This window comes from Tinamus guttatus, unplaced genomic scaffold (genome assembly GCF_059628265.1).
Source record: "Tinamus guttatus ecotype Peru unplaced genomic scaffold, ASM5962826v1 Tinamus_guttatus_pri_ptg000503l, whole genome shotgun sequence".
In the NCBI taxonomy this organism is placed as follows: Eukaryota; Metazoa; Chordata; class Aves; order Tinamiformes; family Tinamidae; genus Tinamus; species Tinamus guttatus.
In genome coordinates this window covers 1,226,714-1,242,820 of record NW_028289037.1, presented here as the reverse complement: position 1 = coordinate 1,242,820, position 16,107 = coordinate 1,226,714, and the positions used below count along the sequence as shown (strand labels likewise).

Below are 16,107 nucleotides of genomic sequence, written 5' to 3'. Positions count from 1 at the left end.
GGGAAACAAGCTTTTTATAGCTAATTAAAAACACCCAACAGATACATGATACTGCTTATGAGAGACCATAATATTTTTCTTACAAAATTAATGTCCATTAGTGCTACTACTAAGACTCTGTCTCTGTAAGTATAAAAATACACTAGCACTGATTCTTCTTTAGGCTGGATCTTTTTCTTAACTAATGATATATACCCCAGTTATGCTCTGCTTTCCAATACCATCTTTTGTTTTCAAGCCAGAATCTCTGCTTTCCTAGCCTGATGTCTAATGTTCTCCCAACTTTTCCATCAAAAGTTTTCACACATCCTGATATATATGCTGCATGCTTGACAATGCACAAACGTGCATCTATATGTCCCATTAAATGAGGGGTTCAGAGACATTCTTGGGTCCAAACTTGTCTCACACCTTTCATGGTGATCTCTGAGATTCACTGGAAGGGAAAGCCTAAATAAACTCTTCAACAACAAGCTTCTAATCCAAGAGCTCTAGAGAAACAGGGCACGGGAAAGCTCAAGTTCAATCTAGCTCAGTTCTGAGACCAGCTTTCCCTAAGTACAGCATTTTCCTAAGTACTTCACAGAGCTAGAGCTGAGCTGCAGTCAGATGTGAGTCACAGTTTGCTGTGCATGTTGTCTTATGGGATAGACAAAGTTAGTTTCATACGGCTTAAACCTGAGAACATCAACTCTTAGAAATCAGAAGTAAAAATAATTTTATCTCTAGATTTAAGTGTTTGGACTTCCAGAGGCCTGATTCATTTTTTTGCTGCAACAGGTTTGTCACTTTTAGTCATAGGTAATTCCTCATACAGCTGTCGAAGCTCACAATGGAACATAGTACTCAGCAAGAGAAACCTACATTTACTTGTCTACCTCTAGTGCTCTGCTCTTAAGCTAGTTCCTGAAGGGCTGGTTAAGGCAGTCAATAGAGCCTAAAGAGAGTTCCACGTTATCCCGCAGTAGTCACCTGCATTTGGTAACATACAGCAATACCTGAATTCATGTATCTTGGTCTTATAAGCCTTAGACTGTGAGCAAAATGCCCTTTCTCAGTGCTTTAACAAATATAACTTTCAGGAACATTAATTCAGAGAATTACAATATCAAGGAAAGATGAGAACTGAACCCAGCTATTAGCCTCTAAGTTTCACCTCTGTTTTGCCACCTTGTTCTGGTCTGTTTCCAAACTGAATACTCAGCTCAGTTTTCTTCTTTCCACGGAAGCTAAAATGTCCTCTGTATTTGAGCATAAACAGACCAGGGGTCTAAAGTGTTTTCTTTGACAAAACCAGGCAAAGATCTGTGATGCAGGAAGATGTTATCCTGCTCATGAAGAGTATGGTAACACACTAGTTTTTCCTTCTGTGGACAACCATCTGTCAAAGAAGATAAACCTGTCAGATCCATACAAAGGACTTCCACTCTACTAGAAGTTCAGATCTCCTTCCCTTGTACAAAAGACCTACTTTTTCAGCAACGCATTTCAGACTTTCCTATTTGCAATGACTGTTCGACAAGCCAGAAAAGTGAAACAGCTGATTTTATCAGCCAGAAAATAGTCTCTATCTCATGACAAACAAATAATGACCTTACTGATACTGGGTGACAAAGCCAGAGAACTCACAAACCTCCCTCCACCTTCTTGCTCTCCCCTGGCGTTGTAGGGAGCTAGCTCATAGTGATCGATCTCTTCCCAGCACAGGGAAGTGTGCTGCTTCCCTCACTGAGGTTTTTCCCTCTTGGCCCATTGGAGAGGAGGAGAACAGTGGCCTGGAGTTGACAGAGGCACCCAGTAAGGCTTCAATGACCACACTGGTTTCCAATCCGTAAAGTTAGCTTGTGTGCAGACACACAGACATCCTTCCTCCGCAGTGAGGGATTCATGCTGGGAAGAGGCCAGGCCATGACCTTCTCCTTGCTGTTTTCTCCTTCAAGAAAGCAGCAGTTGCAGTACTTCGGAAGGTCCAGCATCAAAGGCTATAAGGGCCTGCTATTATAGGGCAGTGTGAGCTTCTCCACATAGTGAAGGAGCATGTCCCAGAGATCTTTCAGAAAATCCTTGGCATAGCCTAAGTCTTCATTGACTTCAGAATGGAAAAGGCAGCACAAGGGTAGTGTCTTTCAAGTGCTTGTGAATACCTAAATTCAAGTTCAATTAGAGGAGGAGGAGGAGAAAAGTAGAAAGCACATTTTTTACTAAGGTTCCAGAGCCAAGATGTGGATTTTTTTTTTGAAATCACATCTTACTGTGACCTAAATAAAGCAAAAGAATTAGGTACTTTGATCAAAGAGCTGAAAGATGCATATACACATCTCCCTAAATAATAGAGTAGGTGGAGGAAATGGCATGTCATTATTTCTCTGAAATAGAAATACATGTTCTGAAAAGAAGAGTTAATCTGTTTTGATGCAGTGAAGAGTAATGCTTCTATGTCTTCTAAAATTAGCAGCTGACTACCTGAGACTTCAGTGTTCACAGCACTGGGCTCTCTGGCACCACACTGTACTTACCACAGTGAGGCTCTCCATTACTAGTTTTATGAAGGGTGGTGGGGCACAGCCATTATCACAGATAGGGCCCACATCCCTCAAGCTCCAAACAGCAATTTATCTAAGGTACTCTGCAAAACCTGAAAATAACATTTCAAAAGGCTTCAGAACTTTGAAAGAACACTAATTCCTCTCTTGATTTAATCTTACACGCATTTTTTTCCATCCAGCTGTAGAGCTTCATTAGTTGTACTTCTCCAATCCAGAAGCAAGTCTCTGACAGGCTCATCCTAAAATTCTGCATTTTGATATTTCTAGTAACCAGGGAATGCAGCTAAAGAATTCTGAAAGCTAAAGTTAGACTCATGCCTATGTAAATAAAGTGTTTCTTTTCTTTTTTCTTTTCTCAAACTCTGAGGCTTCAGATTGAATAAAATGAGCAATAATAGTGGTTAAACTCTAAAGATATGGCTATACTTTATTACACTGATGCATAAGAACAGTATAGAAGCTTCTCAAAACAGTTCTGTTCTATCTGCAGAAGGGCTCAGCATTCACAAAGAGGTTTAAGAGATTAAAAAAATGGGAAGTTAATTTTTTAAAACATTTCAGAGATCAAAGTCATGGAGCTTATTTCCTCCTTACAGAGTTTCCAATTAACTGCCATTTCAATGGACTAACCAAATTCCCTGACTCTTCCCTTCTAATGGAAGGGCCATATTCACGTCTCGCTTGTATGTAGAGACTAGTCTAGCAGCAGATCAGAAAGGAAATGTAATTTCAGCTTTCTCTAACATTCATCTGAGGTAAGCATTTGGGTGGTATTTTCACTGTGTTTGAACATTAAAACTTTTGTTGACACTGTTTCCCTGTCTGTGACAATGAAAGGTTGTAAAACCTGTCATAAAATGCACATATTTCCTTCTGACTTTTTTCATCACAGCTTTGGTCTCAGCAGTCTAAGGCCCAACACCTTAGATTTGCACTTATTTCCCAACACGTGTGGGAGGAACAAGACTTCCTTTATGTTGAGCAATCAAGGCAGACTCTGGCAGTTACCCTCTGTGCTTGCCATCCTGGCTGCCAGGTTCCACAACCACGCAATGGTTCTTTTTCCTTGCGGGATAGAAGGCTGTCCTCTTGTCCACACAGGGAAAGGATTTTGTAATAATGGATGAGCTCCTTGTAAAGAAGTTTTAAAAATAATTTATTGGAAGAAGTTATGTTGGCTTGTTCAGAAAGGCAGGTGAGCCATTGAGCACCAGAGTTGCAAGCCTGAGAGTGGTAAACACATCAAAGGCATAACTTTTATTCCCTGTACCAACAGGCTTTTGTACTAGATCAGGGCATTGTGTCACAGAGGAATCATCTCCTCAAAGAATGACCACGAAGATGCTCCAGGCTTGTCAACTTACCGATGTCAAGTCAGCAAGGCATGGCCTCCACAACAAACCTCCTTCCTTCCAGGCTCAAGCAGCTCTCAGACAGACAAGCAGAGAGTACTTGGACTCAACTATGGAGGTTCCTGAGCTGGCTTCTTCCTCTGCCTCTTCCCAGAGAGGCAGAGCCGCCAAGGCACACTGCTCAGGAAGCTGCATCCAGGACACAGGATGGTGATGCAAGAAGGCACAACTTCAGACAACAGGTGCCTAAGGCTTAGAAGGTAAACTTGTGGTCTGGGGAAGCAGGATCGCGCTAACTAGCAGAGGTGTCCTAATCTTTTAAAAGCAGAAATGGTAATGTAGTTGTAGAAAAAGAGCTAGGTATGTTTACTACTGTATCTCCCCTGGCAGTAACTTATATTAAAGCAGACTTACTCCTATACCTTTTGCAACTTATTGAAATATTCTTTTATATGCAACCTGGTAAAGTTCTACATTATCTTCACCCTTAACAGTAACAATTACAGTCATGCCTCAGATGCTGCTCTTTTTTTTCAGAACGTATCTTTCCAATATTGTTTTCAGTTTTCCTCTGTTGCCTGCTTTCGAATAACGTGTCAATTATACCAGGCTAATATGTAGTTTTGCATTCAGTTTAACTGGTTTCAGTTTCTACAATCAATTTCTCCAGTACAGCACTGGCAATCATGTAGTTTAAGTAACAGTTGGATAATTATATTCATAATGATTTATTTGAAAATATGTTCTCATTATATTGTTATCTAAGCACAATCCATTTCAAGGCAGCAGTTTGGTTCCACCTGAATTTAAAGCCATTACTGTAATTATTCTCACCAGAACAGCTATTAATCACATAAACAATACCTGACTTGCAGAAAATGTGATTAGCAGTTATATTATGATTTAATATTATTTTTCTTACATTCCTTAAGTCTCACCCAAAGACTTATTTTCTATGAGAATTCTTTGCGGGGGGGGGAAAAAAAAAAGTAAGTATCTTACCTTCAGACTGGTGTGTAGCAAGAGGTGTCTGGGTCTCCTTGGAGTAGGACACCACCTCCCGAGGTAAGAAATCAACCTGGGTAATCTTTGACACCCCTAGTTTGTGCAGTCTGCGTCTAAGATAGATTGAATACATGACAACAAAAGGTTAGTCATGTAAGTACAAAGCAGCAGTAGAAAGAAAAGCAATAGTTTTTATGAACAGGATAGAGAAAAATACTTAAATGTTTTTCAAAATGAAACAAAATACACTATGTATGAGAAGCATCTAATTGCACTGAGGAAAATTACCCCGGCAACAATTTGCCATAATAAATTATCGTTACTCAACCTCTCTGGACCTAGATCAGGTAGCTGAACAAGACTGTAAATAGGAGAGAGAAATGATCTTCATATGCCCTTCAGAAATGTGTTTCATATCTATGCAAAAATACAGTCTTCTGTATCATACCTGTATTATTGCAATGTTTTGCCTGCTCAAGAGAGTTAATCCTCAGTCTGAGACATACATAGTGAAAGCATGTAGTGGGCATTCAAGAAGATAAGCTGGATTAGAAATGGGAGCAAATTAGCATCTCTCAGATGTCTATCTGAGAGCAATGACCCAGCCTTTAAATGGCAAGGTGGGTAGTTCCATAAAGGAGGAGATTCTCCCTTTCAAGTGGATCATTAGCAATGCAACTGCTGTAGGTTCATGACTACTGGTGTGTTAATGCAGTGGTTGCAGGGCAGCATAAGGGACAGAGCTGGAGCAGGGCAAGTGTAGTCTTTTCTACTGCTTTCCTAGCTTTCAGTAAGAAATACATGAAACAAATCAGTAAAGCCAAAGAATATTGTGATCATGAACCCTTCAAGTCATACACAGTTTGCTCAACAATTAGGGAAAAATCAAGTTGTTTCCTGAATATTATTTGATTATCTGTAGAGACGGAATAAAAACAAATGTTTCCTTGCAAATATTGTACTGGAAAAAAATGCTAGCTTTTATGAGAGAAACAAATGAGCAAATAATAAATGGAACAGAGAAATAAATCTAGCTGTTGAAATCAACACACATAAGCATGCTTATACATTTTTCAGAAATAGATTCATGGATATAATGTTTCTGAACTACGATGCTATTACAGAAACCAATTTGGAAAGGCAGCAAATTCAAATACACTATCCATATCCTTTTTCTCTTCCAGATTTCCAGAAGAACAGAGGTCAAAGGCTTTTTATCTTTTATAGTGGTTTAGGTATTCAATTAAGACTGACGTCTGAAAGGAAATGAGAGTCTCAAAAGGAAATTGGCATCATTGGATGACACCTACTGAACTCTTCAGATGGTTAATGCTATATCAGCTATATATTTTTCTAATCTATTTTCCCGGCTGAGTGTTATTAAGCTGAATGCAATTAGATTCAGCAGGTAATCAGTACGAATCAGCCACATCATGTAGCAAATCACTATAGCAATAACAGTTTTACAGCTTTGAGTCTTACTTCTTTTGAAAAAAAAAAAAAAAAAACAAGCTGTCCCTCCTTACACCAGTCTGTGACACTGCCAATAAGAACAAAAGCAATGATTGTCTGAAAATCTTGCATGAGGGAATAAAAACTTTTGCACTTGTGACACTTTAAGAAACTGTTAAGAGCTAGTAAAAGTCTTAGTACCGTGTTACTTTTCCATAGCCACTTTAAGTGAGGGTTGGTGTGAACTCAAGCTTTAAGAAATAACACCCAGGAAAATCACATGCAGTTTTTCCTCCTCCACCAGCAGATTTCAAACCATTGCCTACTTGGTCAACTAATCTTTCCTAATGCAGTCAGCCCTCTGCTATCCCAGGCTGCAAAAGACAGAAAAAAACTTTTCACTGAACCAGCTTCTTGACCAGGGTCTGCTAGAAGTTTTAAGCTACAGACCGTTCACATACTGACTGCAGAATTTCTTTTATATTGGTACATTTTTTATTTATTCTCATGTCGCCAGTCATAAGTCTGATCCTTCCTCGCCTTGGTTTCCAAGCCTGTCTTCTTTCAAAGGTGACAGGATTCAGATTATGGAGTACATGCAGCAACGTGCAGATTCAATCTTTTTGGCATTCTTCTTTTCTGTCTCTGCACTGACTGTTCATAAAAGACATAAAAGTCTTGTGGGTATACACAGTTTTACCTTTACATGAGTCAAACAAATCACCTTGCCTTGCATAGCCATTTGAGGAACATTGTTTCTGGCAGCATTCATCTTTCAATTTCAACTTCTGGGAAAAAGCAGGTAAAAGGCTTCTATATTAAAAAAAGGCTTGCTAAACTCTGCCATTTTGGTATTATTGAAGTAAAGGAGAAAATTCGTGTATTTGAAGATACATTCAAGTAGAAATTACAAACATTCCTCAAACATTCCTAACAGAGAAACTTTTTAATATGCTCCGTGGATGGTTTTCACTCTTTTTGATCTTCTTTCGCATTTAATAGCTCTGATGCCAGCGACTCTCTCTGGGGTACTGTCAATCAATAATTAAGGGAAACTGCAGTTTTTCTTACAGCCAACAGCATGCTGAATTTCACAGGAATTGCCAGAGAGAAAACACCAAGGAATAGCAGAAGCATGAGATATTTTTCTGGTGATCCAGAGAGGCCAGCCTCTTAGCTCACAGGGAGAGTAACTTCAGCAGCTCAAAGATTTAATTTTGCCCACAGTAGATAAGCTGTTCATACTCTCAGACTTTTCTTGATACTATTCCGCATTTGCAAAGAACACTTTTGATCCTTTTTATACAATTTTAAAGGCATTAGGTGCAGCTGGCTAATTGCACCAGCTAGGTTCTGTTATCTACAGCAACTGTTTTTTTCAAATGTGTTGGATAAAGAAGCTCCATCCCAAGGAGAAAATACTTATTGACTAATCTGAACTTAACTGAAAATACAACCCTTAGACTATATTATATTTAAAAGCACAACTGTAAGCATATATAAAGGAAATCCTTCATAGGATCCTAAGGAAACAGAGGTAATTGTTATTGCAGGTGGAAACAACATAACTACGGCAAAGACAGAAGGGAGGGTAAGAAGTACCTTGCAAATGATTCAGAAAGAAAAGTCTGAATCAACAGGTACAAACAAGACCAGTGAAACTATACATGCGCATTAAAGTGCAACAATAATAACATTTCATCTGTAATGAAATCGTTATTTGTATTTTTTTTTCAGGCAATATAAATAGCAGCTTATCTTTTCATGAGCTTTTTTAAAATAGTTTGTTTTTTTTTTCCACAAATATGGCTTTGCTGAAGCTTCTCATTGATGCTACTAAAAATAGAAACTTAAATTATGGTCTTTTTGAGTGAACAAAGCAAAAGAAAATCACATAAAAACAGCTCAACTGGGAAGCATTTTCAACATAATTCTTGCAAATAAATGATAAATGAGTAACAAAAGAGCTGACATATACCCAAGTTCAGAGTCAGACTGGAGCTGCAGCACTGAGGGGTCTGTGTCCCATTGCAAGGTCCTAGGGTGGTAATCAGCCGTGCAGCACAAAAGGGGTAAGGGGGGAAAAAAGAACACACAGAATTAACTGAAAGGATGAACAAAAAAACATTTCATTAATTACATGCTGTATGTACTACATTCAATCGCCAAGTGCAAAGGGGAGTCACAGTAGGTCAAACAGGTTTGATGATAGCCTGTGACAGGAGTTATTTATCAACATTGCATATTATTGGTAAACAAAGGGAAGAAAAAGGGTTTCCTTTCAGATACAGATTAACAAAACATGATTTTTTTCTTTTTCTTAATGATTTCTACCTTACTATGTTTGACGAATTCACAGTAATCTGTAAAATTTGCAGGCAGAATTCATTGTCATTGTATTTTTATGATAAGATGAACAGAGCTATGATCTCCACTGAATAATCTAGCCCTTCACATATTCCTGATTCTATAAGCCACCTTGTAAATAGAGCTCTGGGCCCAAATATCATGCAGTGCATATGCCAATGAAGAGCCCATAAAACAACTCTGACATGTTCTGGAGACATCTGAGAGAAATAAACAAATTCTTTTTCATACAGATAAAATTTCCATGGGGAGAGAGTAATGGGGTAACAGCTGGGGAAATCAGATCTCTTAATGGATTGCCGTCATATGGGACTGCCACAAAATGTAGGAATGCTCCAGAGGTGTGGTCTCAAGTAAAGATTTTGTTCTTTGTGTTGCAATGCAATGTATCATGCTAATATCTCTAAAGCACTTTACAAATCCTCCAGGATTTGAAAGCCCTCCAGGAATCCTGTGAAATGCTTCAAATATCCCAATTCAGATGCGCAGAAATTATCATGTTCACATCAAAATTTTCGAAAGTGCCCACTCATTCTCTGGGTCCTGATCTTACTTTATTTTGCCTCCCCAAAGAAGACATATCTCATATGCAAGGAATCTGCCAGCATTCGTGACAGAGCCAGGAAAAGAACTGTGCCTCCTGAGTACCTTTTCTTGCAAGACAAACACTAGATTACTCAGTGCTCTCCTTAGCAGAGGCCAAAGCAAAGGAAAGCTTATCTTCACTCCTCACTAAAGCCAGCAGGTCATGCAGACACACTGAATTATAAAAATTATAATTTCCCCTCATTTATTTTTAACTGCAATTTTTAAAGTTATGGAGAACAATTTTATCAAGTTGTGCCAAAAACAGCCATGTCACTAGTCATGCTCAATGTGCACAGGTCCTTCTGCAACATTTGCTCATTAACCATCCTTAAAAATTAACAAGTTATTGAAATAGATTAGATGTAAGTCTCTTAAAGCTGTATAAGTACGGCTATCTCCTGTATTTAGTAAACTCAGCCATGCTATCATCAATGTTAACTCACTCTGGAGAGATGAACAAGAGCATGTTCTCTACTGTGTCATGTCAAAGTGAACGTTAATCAATCTCAAAACCCTGCTTGTACAAAAAGGTTGAAGAATTGTAATATTGAGGTATAACAATTGCAATACTGAGGTATTTACCATTACTGAGGTGCTTTTCCATGCAACATAAGGACACCAACTCCCCTTAGCTTCTTAGGATCTGCAGTGTCTGAACTGATGTGCATTGTATGAAAGCCTTACACTGATACAGGACTTCTCCAAAATGAAAGAGAGGAATGCAAAAGGGTCAGAGATGAAACAGTACAGTAAGAAGAGTAGAACTTTTCCCTGTAATTTGACTGTAACTCAAGTACAGCGGAAAGGAAAATGGACATAAGGATCTGAATGCTTGATGTAAGGCAAGAGTATCAGTGGCTAATGCATTATAGATACTCCATTAAAAATGCTTTGTGTGAAAATGACTCTTGTAGTATTACCAAGGTCAATAACATATAATGGGGCTTGCTATGCAAATGCCAGTTTCTCATTTTATAGCTGCCTAGGGGCATAGGACGTTTCCTATGAGATGAAGAGTATTACATTAGAAAGAACTTCATCACCATGTGATTAAAACAAGAGCTTGCAGTAGGTCTCTGAAGAGATACAGAACTTACACTTCACCTCTTAGACTCCAGGCTGAGTTGCAAGAGATACAGCACAGATGTTACATCTAGATATTATACCTCCTTTTCCTTTCTTCCTAGTAAATGAAAACTGAAATTAGCCTTGGGACTTCTAGACACCCAAAGAGAGGGCAGAGGGAGTAGCATTACAGACCCCAAAGACCAGTGCAAGTTCTGGTAGATCAGCATTGAGACACAGGTGGGAAATGATACTTATGTTCCCATTCTAGTTCTTTTTAGAAAGCCTAAGAAGATTAAAGTCCTCCTAAAGATTTCAATGTGTTTTTTTTTTTTTAGCACAGGTCTATGTAGAAAAAAATGAAAAGCATTTTGCATTTCATGGGTAAAAGAGACTTCCAAGTTATGTTTTGCATTTTATGTATGTTTAAAAAAAATAAAAGAATGATGAAAATCAGAACAAGGTCGGTAAATGTTTGAAAGTAGGGACAGATAAAATGAAAGTATACCTTTTTGGAAAGTTATTTTTTATTCTGATGTAATTTTATGATGTTATTTAGTTTCAGGTTTTCTTTCTACTTCATGAAATGAGTGAATCTGCTATGTGGACAAAGAAGCCATGTGGTTAAGTTACAACCACCCTATATTATCCTTCCAGTTCATGAGAAAAACTCATATCTAGTGGGGGGTAGAGTCACATGTGAGCAATTTCAGCCTTCTACAGCATAACTAACTCCAACCTCAAAAGAAATAAGTGAATACAATTTTAGAGAGGAATCCCTTTATTGAGCCTATTTCCAGTGCTATATGGGAGGTCAGAGAATATGATATACTACTTCTTCCTGATGTCAAAATTTATGAAAGTATACAGATCCTACTCTGTGGGAGAGTGCAGTTTGCTTGAGAATTAGACCTAGTGCTGAGGAAAAACAGTACTTCCTTGGACATTCCACCACTTCCATAAATCTCCTGCAATCCATTTGAGCTGAGCTCTCTACTGCAGGTAAACTGAATGCACCCAGCGTGGGAAGAATCCCCAGAAATCCCGCAAACAGAAACTTACTGAGCACGAGAGGCCTCATCAGGCCCAAGCCAGATCGGGCCATTCCCACAAAGTGCAGACGTTGCTTTGATCAGGGCTCCTGACAGAGTTTCAGTGCCGCTCCTTATAGAAGTCTCCCACACAGTAGCGAACAATAGTCCTGCTATCAATCTTTCTTTTGCATGTTTGGTGGGTAACTGCTGCCCTTGGCGGGTGGCAGGATAAAAACAGTGTAACTATAGTCAAATAACAAATTGTTCTCAAGCAGTAAGAAAGGAATTAGGTTTTTTAGATCTTGGACTGAGAATAGAGAAGGTACAAGGGTTCTTAAAAGGGTTATTATCCCTTAAATCCAATTCATTTTCATATTGCTGCTTTAGGTCTCTCTTTTTAGCATTCTCTACTGGCTCTATACTGCAACCTTAGTTATAGTCTATCTGCTTGGAATTTAGGGCAGCATTCTTAGATGCTGGTGCTGTTTAAGCTCTTAATGTAGAGAAAGTTCCAGTTAATTTTGATACAATGCACCTCCTTTCTTCCCCTGTCAGTAAGGCAGAAAAGAAAAACAAGAGGAAAAAAGAGAAAAAGAATCATCTACCTATGAAAGGGGATGGATAGTAAGGCTACTTGTGAGATTTTTTCTATTTTGAATTCATGTTCAAGGCCCTGTTTTAGAGCAAATTTTAAGAAGACAGAGACAATTCAAAGAAGGATGTGAAGTAATTTGGACAAAACCATTAGCTGTTTTGAATTACTATTACACAGGAAAAACAGATATTCCAAGGTGTGGATACACTGTGGAATCGTACTTCAAGAATATTTTATTCTAATTGAATAATGTCAGTTATGTAGACATAACAAAAGTATAATAAACAAATAATAAAATAAAATATCTGAGCTCTTTAGAAAAGTTCCCAACCTCGGCCTGTACAAATGACTCAGAGAGGCTGCCATATAAAAGTGTCTGAAATCCATGAGAATTTTTCAGCTGATTTAAGAAACTTTTGATTTGGCTTTTGCAGCAGTATACAAAACATCATCACCAATATGAATACTTACCAAATCACAATGATAAAATGACAGTGAACATCCTCAATCATAGTCAGACTGCAGTACAGCTCAACTCTGAAAAATGCCTCGGTCCAACACTTTTCATTCAGCCTGTGTGCAACATGCTGGCAGCTTTGTTCCCTGAAGCTAAAATCAGATCCTCCCTCATCTATTGCCGATGCCGAAGAACATGTGTTCTGCATGACTTCCCCCCCAGCTTCCTTCCCAGGTCAAGAGCAACTAGGCCTGAAAATCTGTGCTTTTGAAAAAGGCTACTCGCAGAAATAACAGCTAAGCTCGACTTCCCAGGGCGCCCCTGGCAGGGTAGAAATCTCTTTGCCACATTGCAAATCACTCCTTCAGCAGAAGTGGAGAAAGGAAACACCATACCGGGCCATTTCCTGTCATCAAGAGCTGTTGTGCTTTCCAGACCAGGATAAAATGGCACTGACAGTGCACTGAGTCCTGAGGGATCTGCTGAACCGAGATATCCATATGTGCCACTAATGAAATGCTATTAGACCAGACAGGTCCCAAATTCAGTATCTTCTCTTGCAATAACAGCAATAACCTAAAATGACTCTTTTGTCTGAAAGAAGTATGTCCTTCAAACCCTAAAATACTTTGAAGAAGCCGGACGTAACTCCACAGATCAAGCTGCAATGAGGTTTTCAGAGATCAAAGGCCAATCTCATTAAGTAGAACTCAGAGACACTGGAAGCAAAGGCAGGAGTCACCTACAGCACATGAAGTCCCAAAGAACTTTTGCCTAAAAGAGTAAGGCTTCTAAAATGATGTAAATGGTAGGAAAAAAAATACTATTTTCATTTTCCTCTTTTAGAGCAGCAGGGAATCTTGATTAGTTTGGTGGATGAGGGGAGAGCAGTGGATGTTGTTTATCCCAACTTTAGCACTGATGAGACACACCTGGAGTTCTGTATCTAGTTCTGGGCTCCTCAGTATGAGAGAGACACAGACATACTACAGCAAGTCCACTGAAGGGTCACTAAGATGATGAAGGGCCTGAAGCAACTCTCACACGATGAGAGAACTGGGACTATTTAGCCTGGAGAAGAGAAGGCTCGGGGGAATCTTATCCATGTTCGTAAATACCTCAGGGGTGGAAGAGAGAGGAGCAGTAAAGAAGATAGAACCAGATTCTCCTCAGTGGTATCATGGGCACAAACTGAAACACAGAATATGCCACTGACTTACACAAAAGATTTTTTTTTCTATTGTGACAGTGGAATACGCCATCCAGAGAGGTTGTGAACCTCCATTTTTGGAGATATGCAAAATCTGACAGGACATGGACCTGGGAAGGCTGCTCTATCTGACCATGCTTTGAGCAGGGGGGTTGGACTAGATGATCTCCAGAGGCCCCTTTCAGCCTCGGTTATTCTATGATTCTGTGATCTGTGCTCTTTCATCTCCCTGTTAACATGCAGCGAGGAGCCAAGGGGCTATCTCAACTGACAGGAAAGCTGCTTGAAAGCCTTCAAGTTTCATCTTGGTTTTTCCTTTCTTTCATTCTAAGTTCAAATGCCACTAAAGAAGTCAGTTAGGAAAAAGGCAAACTGAAAAGCTGAAAAGAACAACAGGATTCTTTCTTTCACTTTGAGTCAGAGAGGAGCCCAATGCTTACAAGGCTGTCCTGGATTACAATTTCCACAAGGTTCAGAATCACTTATATTAAAGAACTTTGCAGCCATGCATGGACAAAATACTGCAAAATAGTTTCCATTTAACTCATATGTCCATTAAAAAATGATGAAACGATTGTGATATTTGAGAGCTATTTTAAAATGACCTGTAAAAAACAATACTTCTAAGACATATGTTTGAATGCATTTTTTTCAGTATGATACCAAATATTGTCACTCCAATATTATCTGCAAATTCAGTATGCAAGCTATCACATACCTATACTTTTTAGAGGGTCTGAGAGTTCCAGATGCTGGAAGTCTCACTAATTATTTATTTATAAAATTTTAGAGTTTTATCTATTTTGTTTTGTCTCAATCAGCTTCTCCAAAGCTTCTGCATTACTCTTGGTTAATTAAAAAATTTAAGATAAAAGACTGTTAGTGAGAAATTACTACATGAAGAAAAAGATTTAAAGCTACTATTCAGTGATGGAAAAGTACTACTAGACTCTCAACTAACGCTTTGTATTTAAACCACTTTTCTGGTGCCATCTGTGCACTGTTTTGCAGATTTGCTCCACTTTTAAAGGACTGTCAAAAAGAAAATACCTTCCCTTGTGCTACTGTTTTCTGAAGCACATTAAAAGCAAGATGTTTATCAGCATTTAGGGAGGATTTCTGCCTCTCAATAAGACATTCACTTAGAGTTACAGAGCAGAATGCTCAGACATAAATGTAGGTTGTTGTATTCTGAGCTGGGCTGCTAACCATACAACAAAACCTGGAACATTCACTGAACAAGGAGTTTGGCACCACTGTTGGAGCCTGGCCAGATACTTCGGTTTGTATTTACGCTTCCAAACAGGCAGACACCTCTGAGTTCCAGTTCTAACCAATGAAAAGAGCAACAATGACCTCCTTGAGAGCAGAGCACTATCTTTCAACTGCCTGGCAATCACAGCCCATGTTAGTAGAAAATGAATTTAAAATATCTTTTTTTTTTTAAGATACATTTATAAAATGTCATGGATACAGTAGCACTTAAAACACAAACACATGTATATTCCAAAATTCTTGTTGAATTGAGGCAATGCTGCTGAGTATATTTAATTAATTTTCAAAATCCACTTGAAATTTAAATTAGAATGAACAATTTCAGCATGACTTTAACAGTTGATTCCTATTTCATAGAATTGCATTACATAAATAAGAAGTTGAATAAATTCAATATGCTTATTTTTTGGTATATTTAAATATACATTTCTATTTGGAATATTTGAAGTCTGTCCTTTGATTCAGGCTTACATTATAGAATATAATCTCCTGGCAACCTAATGAACCTTGTCATTCTCACAATAGATATGCTACAACTGCAAAGATTTCAGCCTGGATATTTATGCTGGTTTACTGGAAGGGCACTGTGAGCAGCAGGCTGTCTCTGCTAGGATACAAGGTCAAATAGTTGTAAGCTTCTGCTGAGTTCATGGATTGACAAAAATTTACCATAAGTGTCGGAAAGCAGGAACTGTCATTTTGAAAGTGCATTAATAAAAAACACGTTCAGGAGAGGGGAGATAAATTGTTTGCATTGTAGTAAACCCACCAGCAATTCAAAAAATCCTTTTTATAATAATATCTTAATCTTGGTTTTATATTAATGATAAGTGGCAAAACAACACAGATGATCAAAAATGTGAAGAAAGAACTTGCTAGGAGCTATTCTATATGCTATAAGCTCCTACAGATACCCTAGGGAACTGGCATACTGATGTTAGGACACTTTGATCCAAAGCCCACTGATGTGGGCATGAGGTAAGTTCTCTCATCAACTTCAGTGTTCTTTGTATACAGTCCCATAAAAGAAGACAATGATCCATAGTCTTAGAGGAGTCAAACAGGTAACCAAAGACTGGAACTTACAATATTGTCTGGTATTATTCAAGTTAAGATGACGAACGACTTCCAAATTATTTCCCCATTTGCTTCAGACTTTAA

General features: G+C 38.5%; 1 protein-coding gene across 6 annotated transcripts in view; it reads right to left on the bottom strand.

The window, feature by feature from the left end:
* The window catches only part of DYNC1I1 (dynein cytoplasmic 1 intermediate chain 1), a 170,419-nt gene that overhangs the window by 135,734 nt on the left and 18,578 nt on the right, over positions 1-16,107 (bottom strand). For 3 of the 6 annotated variants that reach the window (XM_088533467.1, XM_088533468.1, XM_088533470.1), the window contains exons 5-6: positions 8,334-8,393; positions 4,901-5,016 (exon numbers count right to left, since the gene is read on the bottom strand). In XM_088533467.1, coding sequence (XP_088389593.1) covers positions 4,901-5,016; positions 8,334-8,393 — 176 coding nt within the window. The remainder of the gene's footprint in view (positions 1-4,900; positions 5,017-8,333; positions 8,394-16,107) is intronic. The other 3 variants (XM_088533469.1, XM_088533471.1, XM_088533472.1) reach the window with 1 other exon arrangement.